The 13,085-nt window shown below is 40.5% G+C and overlaps 1 protein-coding gene across 6 annotated transcripts in view; it reads right to left on the reverse strand.

Annotated features, from left to right (window-relative positions):
• The window catches only part of PEX5L (peroxisomal biogenesis factor 5 like), a 243,904-nt gene that overhangs the window by 13,323 nt on the left and 217,496 nt on the right, over positions 1-13,085 (reverse strand). For all 6 annotated transcript variants that reach the window (XM_002814329.6, XM_002814326.6, XM_002814327.6 and 3 more), the window contains 4 exons: positions 11,210-11,326; positions 7,230-7,373; positions 3,481-3,551; positions 856-1,053 (listed from right to left, as the gene is read on the reverse strand). In XM_002814329.6, the coding sequence (XP_002814375.1) occupies positions 856-1,053; positions 3,481-3,551; positions 7,230-7,373; positions 11,210-11,326 (530 nt within the window). The remainder of the gene's footprint in view (positions 1-855; positions 1,054-3,480; positions 3,552-7,229; positions 7,374-11,209; positions 11,327-13,085) is intronic.

Below are 13,085 nucleotides of genomic sequence, written 5' to 3' on the forward strand. Positions count from 1 at the left end.
GTTTTAAAATATGGTTGATTTTCATGAACTATTTTGTTGTACACGGATACAGACTGTGCTAAGTAAGGTCTTCACGAGGCGAGTTCTGTTGACTCTGTGAGTGCCAATGTGGAAAACCCCACAGCTAAGTTTCCCAAGGCCTCAGTGAGTAAGGATTTAACATAAGGATTTATTGCTGATAGAAAACGAAATTTCTAGGCCGAGCGCGGTGGCTCACGCCTGTAATCCCAGCACTTTGGGAGGCCGAGGCGGGTGGATCACGATGTCAGGAGATTGAGACCACGGTGAAACCCCGTCTCTATTAAAAATACAAAAAATTAGCGGGGCGTGGTGGTGGGCCCTTGTAGTCCCAGCTACTCAGGAAGCTGAGGCCGGAGAATGGCGTGAACTCGGAAGGCAGAGCTTGCAGTGAGCCGAGGTCACGCCACTGCACTCCAGCCTGGGCGACAGAGTAAGACTCCGTCTCAAAAAAAAAAAAAAAAAAAGAAAACAAAATTTCTAGAAGACCAGACTTTCATTTTCCCCATTCCTAATTCTCAGGCTGGATAAAACTTGGAGCATTAGTATTTATTATACTTCACCTTGGGTGAATTATGTGTCCAAAGCATTTGACTTTAAAATGTGGCACTCAGATAAATGTCTGTGAGTGCCCACAATGTAGATCATGTGCCCGAAGGTTAGCCCTGGTCTGAGTATTAATCTTTCTAATGAGTGATGCTCCTCCAGCAGAATACTGTCCTGCAAACCATTCTGGAGTGGGTGATGTCAAGGGTGTGAGGCTCATTAGTTGCCCTTTAGGTGATTCATTGTATGTATGGGTGTTTACTGCTAGCTGTAATATAATGAGAAGGATACCTGTCAACTGGGGACTTAGACATCTGCCGGGTGAGGCCTGGAGATCCCTTCTTGCTTTTCACAAGGTATTTGTACTTTGGATTTTGCTTAATCCAATTCTTCAGAGCTTCACAGGCATCCTGCTGATGGCCAGTGTTAGTATAACTCACAGCCAAGGCCATCAAAGCTTTTAAGTTGTTGGGCTGTAATTCTAAGCACCTGAAAAAAAAAAGAAGCCAATTTCAGATTTTTTTTTTTTGAGCCACAATCTAACAGTTCTTCAGAAAATGTGGGGGGTCTTTATTAACTAAATACTGCAAAAGCATTGGTAAGCTTGCTTATGTCAAGTCCCTGGAAAGCACCATATTTATCCACATAAAAATGGAGACCTCAGCATATTTTTAAGAAAGTTAAAACTTACCCTAATGATTGCTAGGTTTGGTAATTTTAATAAGTAGCTTTAAAACTATGTGGCTTATCCCTGCACATGATTTATTAGTGCTTAATCTAATGAGATCTAATGAGAAATAGGGGATATCATTATTTTAATGCTGCTCTTTTTTTTTTTTTTTTTAGACAGAGTCTCACTCTGTCACTGAAAATGCAGTGCAGTGGTGTGATCTTGGCTCACTGCAACCTCTGCCACCTGGACTCAAGCGATTTTCCTGTCTCAGCCGTCCGAATAGCTAGGATTACAGATGCCCACCACACCCAGCTAATTTTGTATTTTTAGTAGAGACAGGGTTTCCGTGTTGGCCAGGCTGGTCTCAAACTGCTGACCTCAAGTGACCCACCTGCCTCAGCCTCCCAAAATGCTGGGATTACAGGTGTAAGCCACCACACCTGGCCTCTATACAATATATTAAATATCTATTAACCCCAAAGAGAACTGACTTGAATGTAGACATCTAGATATGAAAGATTGTACAGTCTTTTGCAAAGGAGAGGGAAATTCCTGTGTTTTCAGAACTACTGATGTGGGTTTACAGGAGACACAGGCTAAAGCTACTCCGCCTCATTCTATTCCATTGGCCTCTCGCAAGGGATTTTCAAACTGAAGTGCATGTGAATCATCTGGGTGGTCTTATAAAATCTGCATTCTCATCCAGTAGGTCTACTGGGGTGGGCCTGGGATTGTGCAGGTTTGACAAGTTCTCAGGTGATCCTGGCTGGGTGCGGTGGCTCACGCCTGTAATCCCAGCACTTTGGGAGGCCGAGGCGGGCAGATCATGAGGTCAGGAGATCGAGACCATCCTGGCTAACACGGTGAAACCCCGTCTCACTAAAAAAATACAAAAAATTAGCTGGGCATGGTGGCGGGCGCCTGTAGTCCCAGCTAGTCAGGAGGCTGAGGCAGGAGAATGGCGTGAACCTGGGAGACAGAGGTTGCAGTGAGCTGAGATCGTGCCACTGCACTCCAGCCTGGGCAACAGAGCGAGACTCCATCTCAAAAAAAAAACAAAACAAAAAACAGAAAACAAAAAAGACAAGTTCTCAGGTGATGATGAGGTCTCTGGATAAGACTTTGAGGAGCAAGCCCTAGGCAGGACATAATACCACTCTGTGGTGGGCCTCATCTCCCAGATTATCAGCACTGGGTAGAGAGGTTCTTAATTCTGGATGCACATTACAAACACCTGGCAGTTTTAAAACTATTGCTGTTTGGTTCCCAGCCCTGATCAATTAAATGATCATCTCTGGGCTGTGCTTGGGCATTATTTTTCCCCTCCAAACGGTTCTAATGTGCATGTGTATACAGGGTTAAGAACCACTGACTCAGAGCCCCAGATTTGGAGTCGGGAGATGAGGCTTTAAGTTCTGTCTCTGTTACATACTCTCTGTGTGACCTTGATCTTTCCTGATCCCCAATTCTGTCATCTGTAGGAAAAGGCTCTGAAGGCAGGGCCACACCCCAGGCACCATTACTTCATCAAATACCAACAGAATCTTGAAATCTAGGATTCCAAGACTGTAAAGCCCTAGAATTTCAAGAGTCTAGAATTTTTACAAGCTGAGATTCCAAAGCTATAGGGTTCATACACATACATTATGTATGTACATTCATATAAACACCATACATATACCATATGGAATATATGTATACACACACATATATATTCTCTTCCTATAGCACTATATTAAAGGCACTTACAAGAAAAGGTAGGGAAAGTGGAAGTCTATTTGGCAGAGGCTACTTTTCCAGGGTTTAAATAGGAGCTCTAGTCAAGTAGGGTGTAATATTACACACACCCACTGTTTCCATCCCTCCTGCCCCAACGTCATCCAGACCATTAGTCAGTACTCCACTTATTTTTTTTGAAGAATATTTTCAGATGTTTCAGAAGGCTAAAATGTTAAAAGGAACTATTTATTCAATGAGTCTACTTTATGACTGGGTTTAACACAGGCTTTCTCTGGTGCCAGTGAATGTCCATTGATTTGTAGATGGCAAGACATTGTTAGGAACATTACTTCATTCTAAGCTGTTTTTCAGAGCTGAGTGTGAGTGACATGCAGTATCTCAGCACTTATCCTTTACAAATTCTTTACACTGTACTTCAGTAAAGATCAAAGGACAAATCTGAAACAGGAAGTTCATTAACAAGTGTCTGCCAGGCCCATGATTTTGCACTTAGCTTCATTTACCTCTGGAGGGCGACAATAGCTGCTTGTTCATTTTCATTCTCCGCCTGGGTTATCCCGAGGAACTGCCATGCCTACGAAAGACAACTGATGTTAACATTGCAAGATGAAGCAGAATTACTCATGTGCTTCAGCTGGTTTGTTGACCTGTGATGGATCCCCTATGCAGAGCAACCTATCTCAGATGTGAGCACTATATAAAAGGGAAAAATATTATATGCATTTCTTCATTCAAACTCTCTTGTGACATCTGGGTCAAGATCCTCTGTCATTATTTCCAAACTCGTTCAGTATTTATCCTTTCCTATAACCCAGTGCGATGGAAACCTCTGAATTTCTAAGATTTCGTTATATTAGGTATCTTAAAACCAAAGGATAAATATATAAAATTATACAATTGTGAGGAAAAGGGGTGGAAATATAACCCAGAAATGTAGCTAAATGAAGTTTACAGTAAGGAATCTCAAGAGGTACAATATTAACTTAGCTTGTATGAATGAAAGTCACTTACTAGAAGAATTCACAGGAGATTTAGGAACTAGGAAAAGCAAAACGAACAAAATCTCCTATGATGTGTTCACTCCTCTAATGTAATCACTGTTAAAATGCACAAAACACATACCACAATCATAATGTAGACATAATTTTATAGTCTACATTTATATATTTCATTGTACCTTAAGCCCTTTTTCATGTTTTTACAAAATCCTCGTAATTTTTAATTTGGATTTTGTTGAATGGATATTTCATTATTTACTCAACAATTCCCTTATTGCTTTAAGTTGGTTGCAATCGTTTGCTGTTGTAAATAATATGAAGAACATCTTCAAGCAGATAGCTTATGTTTTTATATCTAGAATTAAAGTTTTTGACATAGCAAATTTTTCTCTATATACTCATAAGAACAATAACTCTCACACTGTTATAAGAGTAATACACACAAGCAGAAACCTCTCATTATACACATTGTCTTCAAATTTGCTGGGGGTGGAGGTATATTAGGGTCTTAGGGTTTAAAAATGTTTGAGGAGTGTGTAACTCTCCTTCCCAAGGCTGGGAGAGTTACACATTCCCCAAAGACTCTTACACACTCCCCAAACACCATTTTAGATAATACCATTTTGAAACAAAACTCTAGGAAAGCACAGTTATCTTAAAGTGCCATTTGAATGGTACTGGCTTTTCCTCTCATGGGTTACTATTACATATACCTTATAAACTCATAAAAATACTGATTATTCCCCCCTCCAAATATCCTTGATTATTTTAAATCTCTTAAACATACAGACAGTAACCTCTATTTTGATTTCACCTTCCATATATCTTAGAATGCTTCTTAAGAAAAGATTGATGAAATAGTCTTTCTCTGGGGGCGTTTTTCTAGCCTTTGGCCATGGTGTCATTTTCACTGTCTGCAGTGTTATTACCTTAACTTTGAGGTCTCCATAGATTCAGAAGCCCTGGGTCCTTGTCTGGGATTTGTTAGTTAACACAGGCCCTCATTTTCTCATTTATGAATCTGAGATCATAATATGTCCTTAAAAAAATCTTCCAGGGCTGTTGTGTCAAATAATGTAATATATTTGAAAACGCCTTGTAAAATACATAGCATTTACAAACGTAAGATGACATTATTATTTTTAGGGGGTGGCCTATAGTTTCATATTAGTGTAATAATTTCCTCTCCTATAATGAGCATGTATCTTTTATTTTATTTTATTTTTGAGACAGGGTCTTGCTCTGTCACTGAGGCTGGAGTGCAGTGGCATGATCTCGGCTCACTGCAACCTCCGCCTCCTGGTTCAAGTGATTCTCCCACCTCAGCCCCCTGAGTAGCTGAGATTACAGGCATGAGCCATCCCACTCAGCTAATTTTTTTTTTTTTTTTTTTTTTTGTATTTTTTAGTAGAGACAGGGTTTTGCCACGTTGGCCAAGCTGGTTTTGAACTCCTGGCTTGAAGTGATCCGCCTGCCTCGGCCTCCCAAAGTGCTGGGATTACAGGCATGAGGCACCACACTTGGCCTATCTTTTAAAAATTCTAATATTTTGGTTCAGAATTTCAGCTTTCAGTTCAACCCCATTTCACTGTAAGCCTTTTGACCAACAAGATATTACAAGATTTAACTACTGATCAGTTTACTCATTCTTCCTACATAAAGTACAACCAATAATAAAAATGAAGGCTAAATATTGATGTTCCAGGCACTGAGCTGAGCACTTTATTTGTGTGGACTAATTTAATCCTCACAACACCCAGTGGGATAGTTACTATTAGGATTTCCATGTTACAGATGAGGAAACTGAAACTTAGAGCGTTTAAATGATTTGCCCCAGGTCCCATGGCTAACAGGTAGAACAGGGATCTGAACCTATGCAGCTGGGATAGCACAGCCTAGATGCTTAACCACTATTCTACATTGTAATCTCAGCACCAGTATATATACTGGTCCCTAAAATTTCTGCAGATTCCCTTGGGAATATTCCTTATATGATGATTCCTGAAAATTACAAATGAAAGAAGAAATCATTATATTGACACTATCTTATGATAGGCCTTCACAGGTTTAGGAATCTAGGGGATTAGGACTGCAGAAGCTTTTTCGTGGTCTCCCAGCCTCTGTCTCTAATCACTCTTCTCATCTCGGAGAAAGGGGTTTTTCTAACACGCAATCTGTTGGTATGCCTCTCCTGAGTATGGGCCCCTAGTGGTTTCCCATGGCTTTCAGATGAATTTCAAATTCTTGCCTATCTCTTCTTGCCTTCCCTCTACCATTCTCTCCTCCCCTCTTCCACTTAACAGGATGCTTCATGCCCCTCTGCCTACCCACATAGTGCTCCCTTGTAACAAAAACTTGACTCCCTTATTGCCTTTAATTCCTTGCCTTTAATTCCTGCCCCAACCCTGGCTGCACTTGTGCAGAAAGGCTGGATGCTTTCTAGTCTCCCAGCATCCCGTGCGCACTCTGACATTGCATTTATTACACTACACTGATTTTTTACTTGTTTTCCCAGATAGACCATAAACATGTTTTCCACCTGATATGTTTTCCCAGGTTTTCAATATTTTAAGCCAGGACCTGGTATAATTTTTGGGACATAGTATGTGTTCAATAAATGTGGCGTGAGTAAACCAAGGGTGATGTACAGTGTGACACAGAGCCAGACATCACTATATACTGTCCCTTGAAAACTACCGCTGGGCACGGTGGCTCATGCCTGTAATCCCAGCACTTTGGGATGCCAAGGCCGGAGGATCACCTGAGGTCAGGAGTTTGAGACCAGCCTGACCAACATGGTGAAACTCTGTCTCTACTAGAAATACAAAAATTAGCTGGGCGTGGTGACAGGCACCTGTAATCTCAGCTACTCAGGATGGTGAGGCAGAGGAATCGCTTGAACCTGGGAGGCGGAGGTTGCAGTGAGCTGAGATTGCGCCATTTCACTCCAGCCTGGTTGACAGAGCAAGACTGTCTCAAAAAAAGAAAACTACTAACAAGCCTCCAGGTTGGTAATTTTGATTTTTCTTTTCCTGCCCCCAATCTTTATTTATAGGCACTGTAAACACTGCCAATTAGAAATTTGGTTAGAAAACGGGTACCTATTTGTAACCTTTAAACCAGTAGACTAAGCTAGGTTAACTCCTCTGGGAGCCTTTACTTGATGAAAAGGTGACCCAGCAGAGTTCTGTGTTATCTGTCCCTCGTTAGCAAGTGCCCTTTCTGAGTCTGGCAGAATGAAGGGAGAATGACACCTCTGCATCTCCAGGGTCCTGAAGAATTGCTGCTTCCATGAACAGGATGGTGACTGGCAGGTCCCCTTCCTTCAGCCTTTTTAAGCCTTCTTCAAATGCTCCAGGCCAGTCCTTGAATGGGTTTTCAGTGTGAAAGTAATACCCCTGCAACAAAGAAAAAGGCCAGTGCATGAGACATTGATCTCTTTTCTCATTCTTACATTCAATAAGTTTTCATTAAAAAGTCAGGAAACAACAGATGCTGGAGAGGATGTGGAGAAACAGGAACGCTTTTACACTGTTGGTGGGAGTGTAAATTAGTTCAACCATTGTGGAAGACAGTGTGGTGATTCTTCAAGGATCTAGAACCAGAAATATCATTTGACCCAGCAATCCCATTACTGAGTATATACCCAAAGGATTATAAATCATTCTACTATAAAAACACATGCACATGTATGTTTATTGCAGTACTATTCACAATAGCAAAGACTTGGAACCAAACCAAATGACCATCAATGATAGACTGGATAAAGAAAATGTGGCACATATACACCATGGAATACTATGCAGCCATAAAAAAGGATGAGTTCATGTCCTTTGCAGGGACGTGGATGAAGCTGGAAACCATTATTCTCAGCAAACTAACACGGGAACAGAAAACCAAACACTGCATGTCCTCACTCATAAGTGGGAGTTGAACAGTGAGAACACATGGACACAGGGAGGGGAACATCACACATTGGGGCCTGTTGGAGGGTGGGGAACTAGGGGAGGGATACCATTAGGAGAAATACTTAATGTAGATGATGGGTTGATGGGTGCAGCAAACCACCATGGCACGTGTATACCTATGCAACAAACTTGCACGTTCTGCACATGTATCCCAGAACTTAAAGCATAATAAACAATTTTAAATTAAATTTATTTTGATTATTTAACTTTTTATTTTAAATTTAAATTTCTGCTTTTCCTTATTATGAATATAGTACATTTTCATTGTATAAAGTTTAGATGATACTAAACAATATAAAAAGATACAAAAAGTTACCTATAATGCCACAACCTAGATATGACCCCTGTTAATATTTTTGTGTTTGCTTTCTTCTCATATTTTTTGTTCTTTTTGTTTTAACAATTTCCCCTGATGATTTTAAAAATACTGACTCATTAGACATGTTTTTGCTAAGTGCTACCACCCATCCCCCGAAATATGAATCCCACATACTGTATATCTGTTTACCTACTACGGCCCTTTGGAGAACTACAAACCATTGTCATAGCTAAGAATTTTTTTTGCCCTCACCCTGAACCAGTTTTTGCCTATTGGGGGCTATATTGCCCCTGTTGGGCATGCATGTTTTAAAGTTAAAGATTTTTTTTAATTGTAAAAATTTAAAGAATACAGGATGTATAAATAACTGGTATTTTCTATGAGTATATAAATTAAACAAATAGGCACATATTACATACGCAGTCTTGTAGATTAGGCCTCGCTTAGTTTTATATTGTGATTTCTCTATGTTATTAAAATTATTCCTATGGATATGCTATATTTATTTACTCAATCCCTTATTGATGAACATTCAGGTTATTTTAAAGTTTTTGTTATCATAAATAAAACTACGGTGAAAGCCTCGTGCACAAATCTTTGCTGCATGTACTTATTACCTTAGGATAGACTCCCAGAGGGATTTATTAAGTTAAAGGTTATGAGCTATTTTTAAGCCCTTGAAATGTGTAGTTAAATTGTTTTTGAAAAAATTTGTCCAACTTAAACTCTCATCTGAAGTATCTGAGAGATGTTATTTGTTGCAATTTTACTTGCATAGATGATCATAAAATCCTTTAAATTTGATAGATAAAAATAAGCTAGTGTGTTGATGACGTTACTAAGGTTTAAGAGTAGATCAAGTGGAGGCCTTGAGTCTCCATAGGTGCTTAGGAAGACAAAATCCCCCATCAAAAGCCACAGGGTGTGACTGGCTTATGTGGGGTTAGTGTGGGTATGGGGTTCTGGGAGTAAGGGGCTATGGAGCTCAGGCAGACCTTGGGGGCACGAGTTACAGCCCAGAGTCTGATGATCTCAATCAATGTCCTGTGTTCTCACTTAGCTATGATTTCCTTGTGGAAAAGACAGTTACTTTTAGTGAGATGGCTGTTCTAATTTTATGAGATTGCCTGGCCTATTGAGGGACAGAGTATTTGGAGGAGACAGACATTTTAATGACTATGTAGATTGCAGATCTACTAAAATTGGAGCCTATTCGTCATCACATCCCCAGTACTTAGTGTAAGAGTAGATGCTCAATAAATATTTGTTGCATTAGCAAAATATCATGAATGCTATCCAGAACTGAATATTACTGAGACTTCCTCCACCACAAAATAGTAATATATACTTATCTATATATAGTTTTTCTTTTATTCTTTTAATTAATTAATTAATTTTTACTTTTTGTGGGTACCTAGTAGGTATATGTATTTATGGGGTACATGAGATATTGTGATACAGTCATACAGGCATACACATATGTGATCTGTGTAACAGTCACATCAGGGTAAATGGGATATCATCACCTCAAGCATGTATCATTTTTTGTGCTATAAAGAATCCAATTATACTCTTTTAGTTATTTTAAAAGGTACAATAAATTATTGTTGAGTGTAGTCACCCATTATGCTATAAAATACTAGATTTTGTTCATTCTATATATTTTTGTACCCATTAACCATCTCCAGTTCCCTACCCTCCTCTCCTGCCCATTACCCTTCCCGGCCTCTGGTAACCATCATTTTACTCTCCATCCACATGAGTTCATTTGTTTTAAATTTAGCTCCCACAAACAAGTGAGAACATGTGAAGTCTGTCTTTCTGTGCCTGGCTTATTTTACTTAACATAATGACCTCCAATTCCATTCATGTTGTTATAAATGACAGGATGCCATTCTTTTTTATGGCTGAATGGTACTCCATTGTATATATGTACTTTTTTTTTTTTTTTTTTTTTTTTTAGTCAGGGTCTTATTCTGTTGTCCAGGCTGTGTAGTGACACCATCACAGCTCACTGCAGCCTTGACCTCCTGGGGTTGAAGTGATCCTCCCACCTCAGCCTCCTGAGTAGCTGGGGACTACAGGTGTGTGCCTCTATGCCCAGCTGCTTTTTTTTCTTTTTCCATTCTTTTTTTTGGTAGAGACAGGGTCTCACTCTGTTGTTCAGGCTCACATTGTTTTTTATCCATTTGTCTGTTGATGGACACTTAGGTTGCTTCTATATCTTGGCTATTGTGATATATACATTTATAGGTAAGAAAGTTCCACATTTTTCTTTCAAGTAATTTATACTTATTCCTCAGTGTTTCCCCCCAACCCCACCAAGTGTTTTTTAAATGCATAAATCCTAGAGCAACTGGGACTTCATGAGTGATTTGGCTGGTTGTTCGCTGTACTAGTGCATTTGCTGGGGCTCGTATCAGGGGAGTACCTCTAAGGAATCCTCTTGGGACTTGACCTGGTTGTGTGAGAGCATCTTTTCCACAGTTTCTTTGCTAGCTATATAATGACCACCTGTGAAATATAGCCCCAAGTCTCCACTTCACTCCCATGCCACTGGTATCACTTCTGTTGTTGGTAAATCGACAGCACTCACATGACTGGCTGACAGAGTATTGTGACATTAGACCAATTCTTGTTCCAACCCACCCTCAATGTCAGCTAGTTCAGTAACTGGCTAGCAGTCAGGATCCAAGCTCTGGTTGGCTGCCAAACTGTCTGTCTGAACACCGATAAAAATAAGAGCATTTCATTCCAACTTGGCTGCCTTCACACGTTGGATAATTATATTGTCTCATTCTATCAGAATTTCTTCTAGGTCAGATTGACATTAAATTGTCTTTTTAATTACTGTGTTTTTGACAGAATAGCTATTGACTAATCTATAAAATATGATCCAAAAAGGTTGAGAAAAGTAGTCAGCATGTATAGGAACAGAATTGGTTACCTTCTCACTAGCCGAGATGGTTACTTGGTTCTGGGCTTCTTGGTTCTCAGATATCCAGTTCCTCCGAGCCATTTCTTCCCATTCTGCTTGCATCTTATCCCAAAACTCTGTATCTGACTGGGAGACAGGAAAAATGAATGGAGATGGATTTAAGAACATGCCATGTCATCTGTGTGGTTTTTTTTTTTTTTCCCTAATAGATAAAAGAGGCTTCTGAGGAGGAATAAAATGGCTGACGACATCCAATTGATAGGCGTGGCTGAAGAGCTTCTGGAGGGTACTTACTGGTCAGAGTGTTGAAGTGGATTAGCTGTGGTTTTCTCCAGCAGGAAAACAACTACCATCAGAAAGACCGGGATCACATATGCCAAATTCAGCTACAAACCCACTACTTATATACAGTTCCATGCGTGGGCACTAGGCTACATTTTAGGAAGGGCAGTCTCTCCCAGAATTGCTCCTAGCATATAAAGAATTAGAGCAACTGCTTTGGGACTGGCTGAGCAGTGACTTGGGAGGACAGCCAGGTACGGACAAGAGAATGAAACATTAGTTGATCCTACTCTGTGTCAAGCACTGTGCCAGCAGAAAACTGAGCCTGGAGGGTTATGGTCCCAAAGCTAGGACTCACAGGATCCGAACCCCATCTGCCTTCCAAGCCCACACTTGTCAGCTTATGGCAAACTTGGTCTGCTGGTGCTAAAGAATGAGGGACCCTGGTGTGAATCTGACTGAATCCTCTTCAAGGACTTTTATGTGGCAGGATGATTTTTTGAAAAATGCTACTTTGTGTTTTTGTTTCCTTGTAGTTTCCCCACACATCTTCTGTAAGGGAAATCAGGCTGTTTGCTCTTCTTTACTTCAAGGGAGGTGTGTGTTCCTAGACTGAAGAAGCTTTTTGCTGCAAGAGCTGTCCTTGGTTGACTTCTATTTTATTAAGCCTGAAGAGAGTACTTTAGGTGGCCCAAGGGGCAGGAGGAAGGAGCAAGCATCTTAAAGAATTTAAGAGAGACGGAATTTTCCGGGGGTAGGAAAAGAGAGGGAGGGTGGCAGGTTCTGATTAGTGGGAGACTGGCGCTTGGTTTTTAGCTATTTCCCAGGCAAATGAGCTTGATATCAGAGATGATGACTGAGGATGTATAAAGGGGGCTCACTTGAACCCCAGTTCTCACATGGCCGGGAAATAGAAAGTGAATTTCAAGGAACCACTTTGGGCTTGGATGGCTGTTAGTGGTCACCATGACAGCCGGGAGCGGTGGGGGTGGGTGGGGGAGACTCTGTCCTTGTTTTCTGACACTACATAAGCCTTCCATATTTCATATTTCATGCCCTAGAGTAAGTTCCCTGCCAGCCTGGTAAGAGAGACACTTGGAAACCACTTTATTTTCTTTAAACAAACAAACGAACGAAACAGTGAGTATTCCTTGAACACCTGAATCTGGGACTGAAATTCATACTCTTTACAAATTGCAAATCTCAGTGTCTATGATTTGAAGTCCTGTGACTCACTGATACACCATCACACTGACTTGAGGTTAACCTTCACCTTTTAATCCTTCTGGTCTGCCTGGGCTGTGGCTGCCCTGAAGCAAGAACTCTTCTTCAGAGTTGCTTTGCGTGGTAATTATAATCTTATTTCTTTTAGATACAAATGTTCATGGAATAAGAACCAGCCCAATGTGATAATCCCAGGCTACTAAATAAATACTAGCTCTTGCTCCTGCTTTATTATGTCCAGAATTCTCATTCCTCTCACAGAAATGGGTTCCACCCCTTTGGCAAAGGCCTCCTCTCAACAAGGCAGCAGGCATCTTGACAATCTATGTCCATGATGCTGGAAGCACAGGGAATGGCTACTAGGAATCTAGGTTCAGCT

Source organism: Pongo abelii, chromosome 2 (assembly GCF_028885655.2).
Source record: "Pongo abelii isolate AG06213 chromosome 2, NHGRI_mPonAbe1-v2.0_pri, whole genome shotgun sequence".
NCBI classification, from domain to species: domain Eukaryota; kingdom Metazoa; phylum Chordata; class Mammalia; order Primates; family Hominidae; genus Pongo; species Pongo abelii.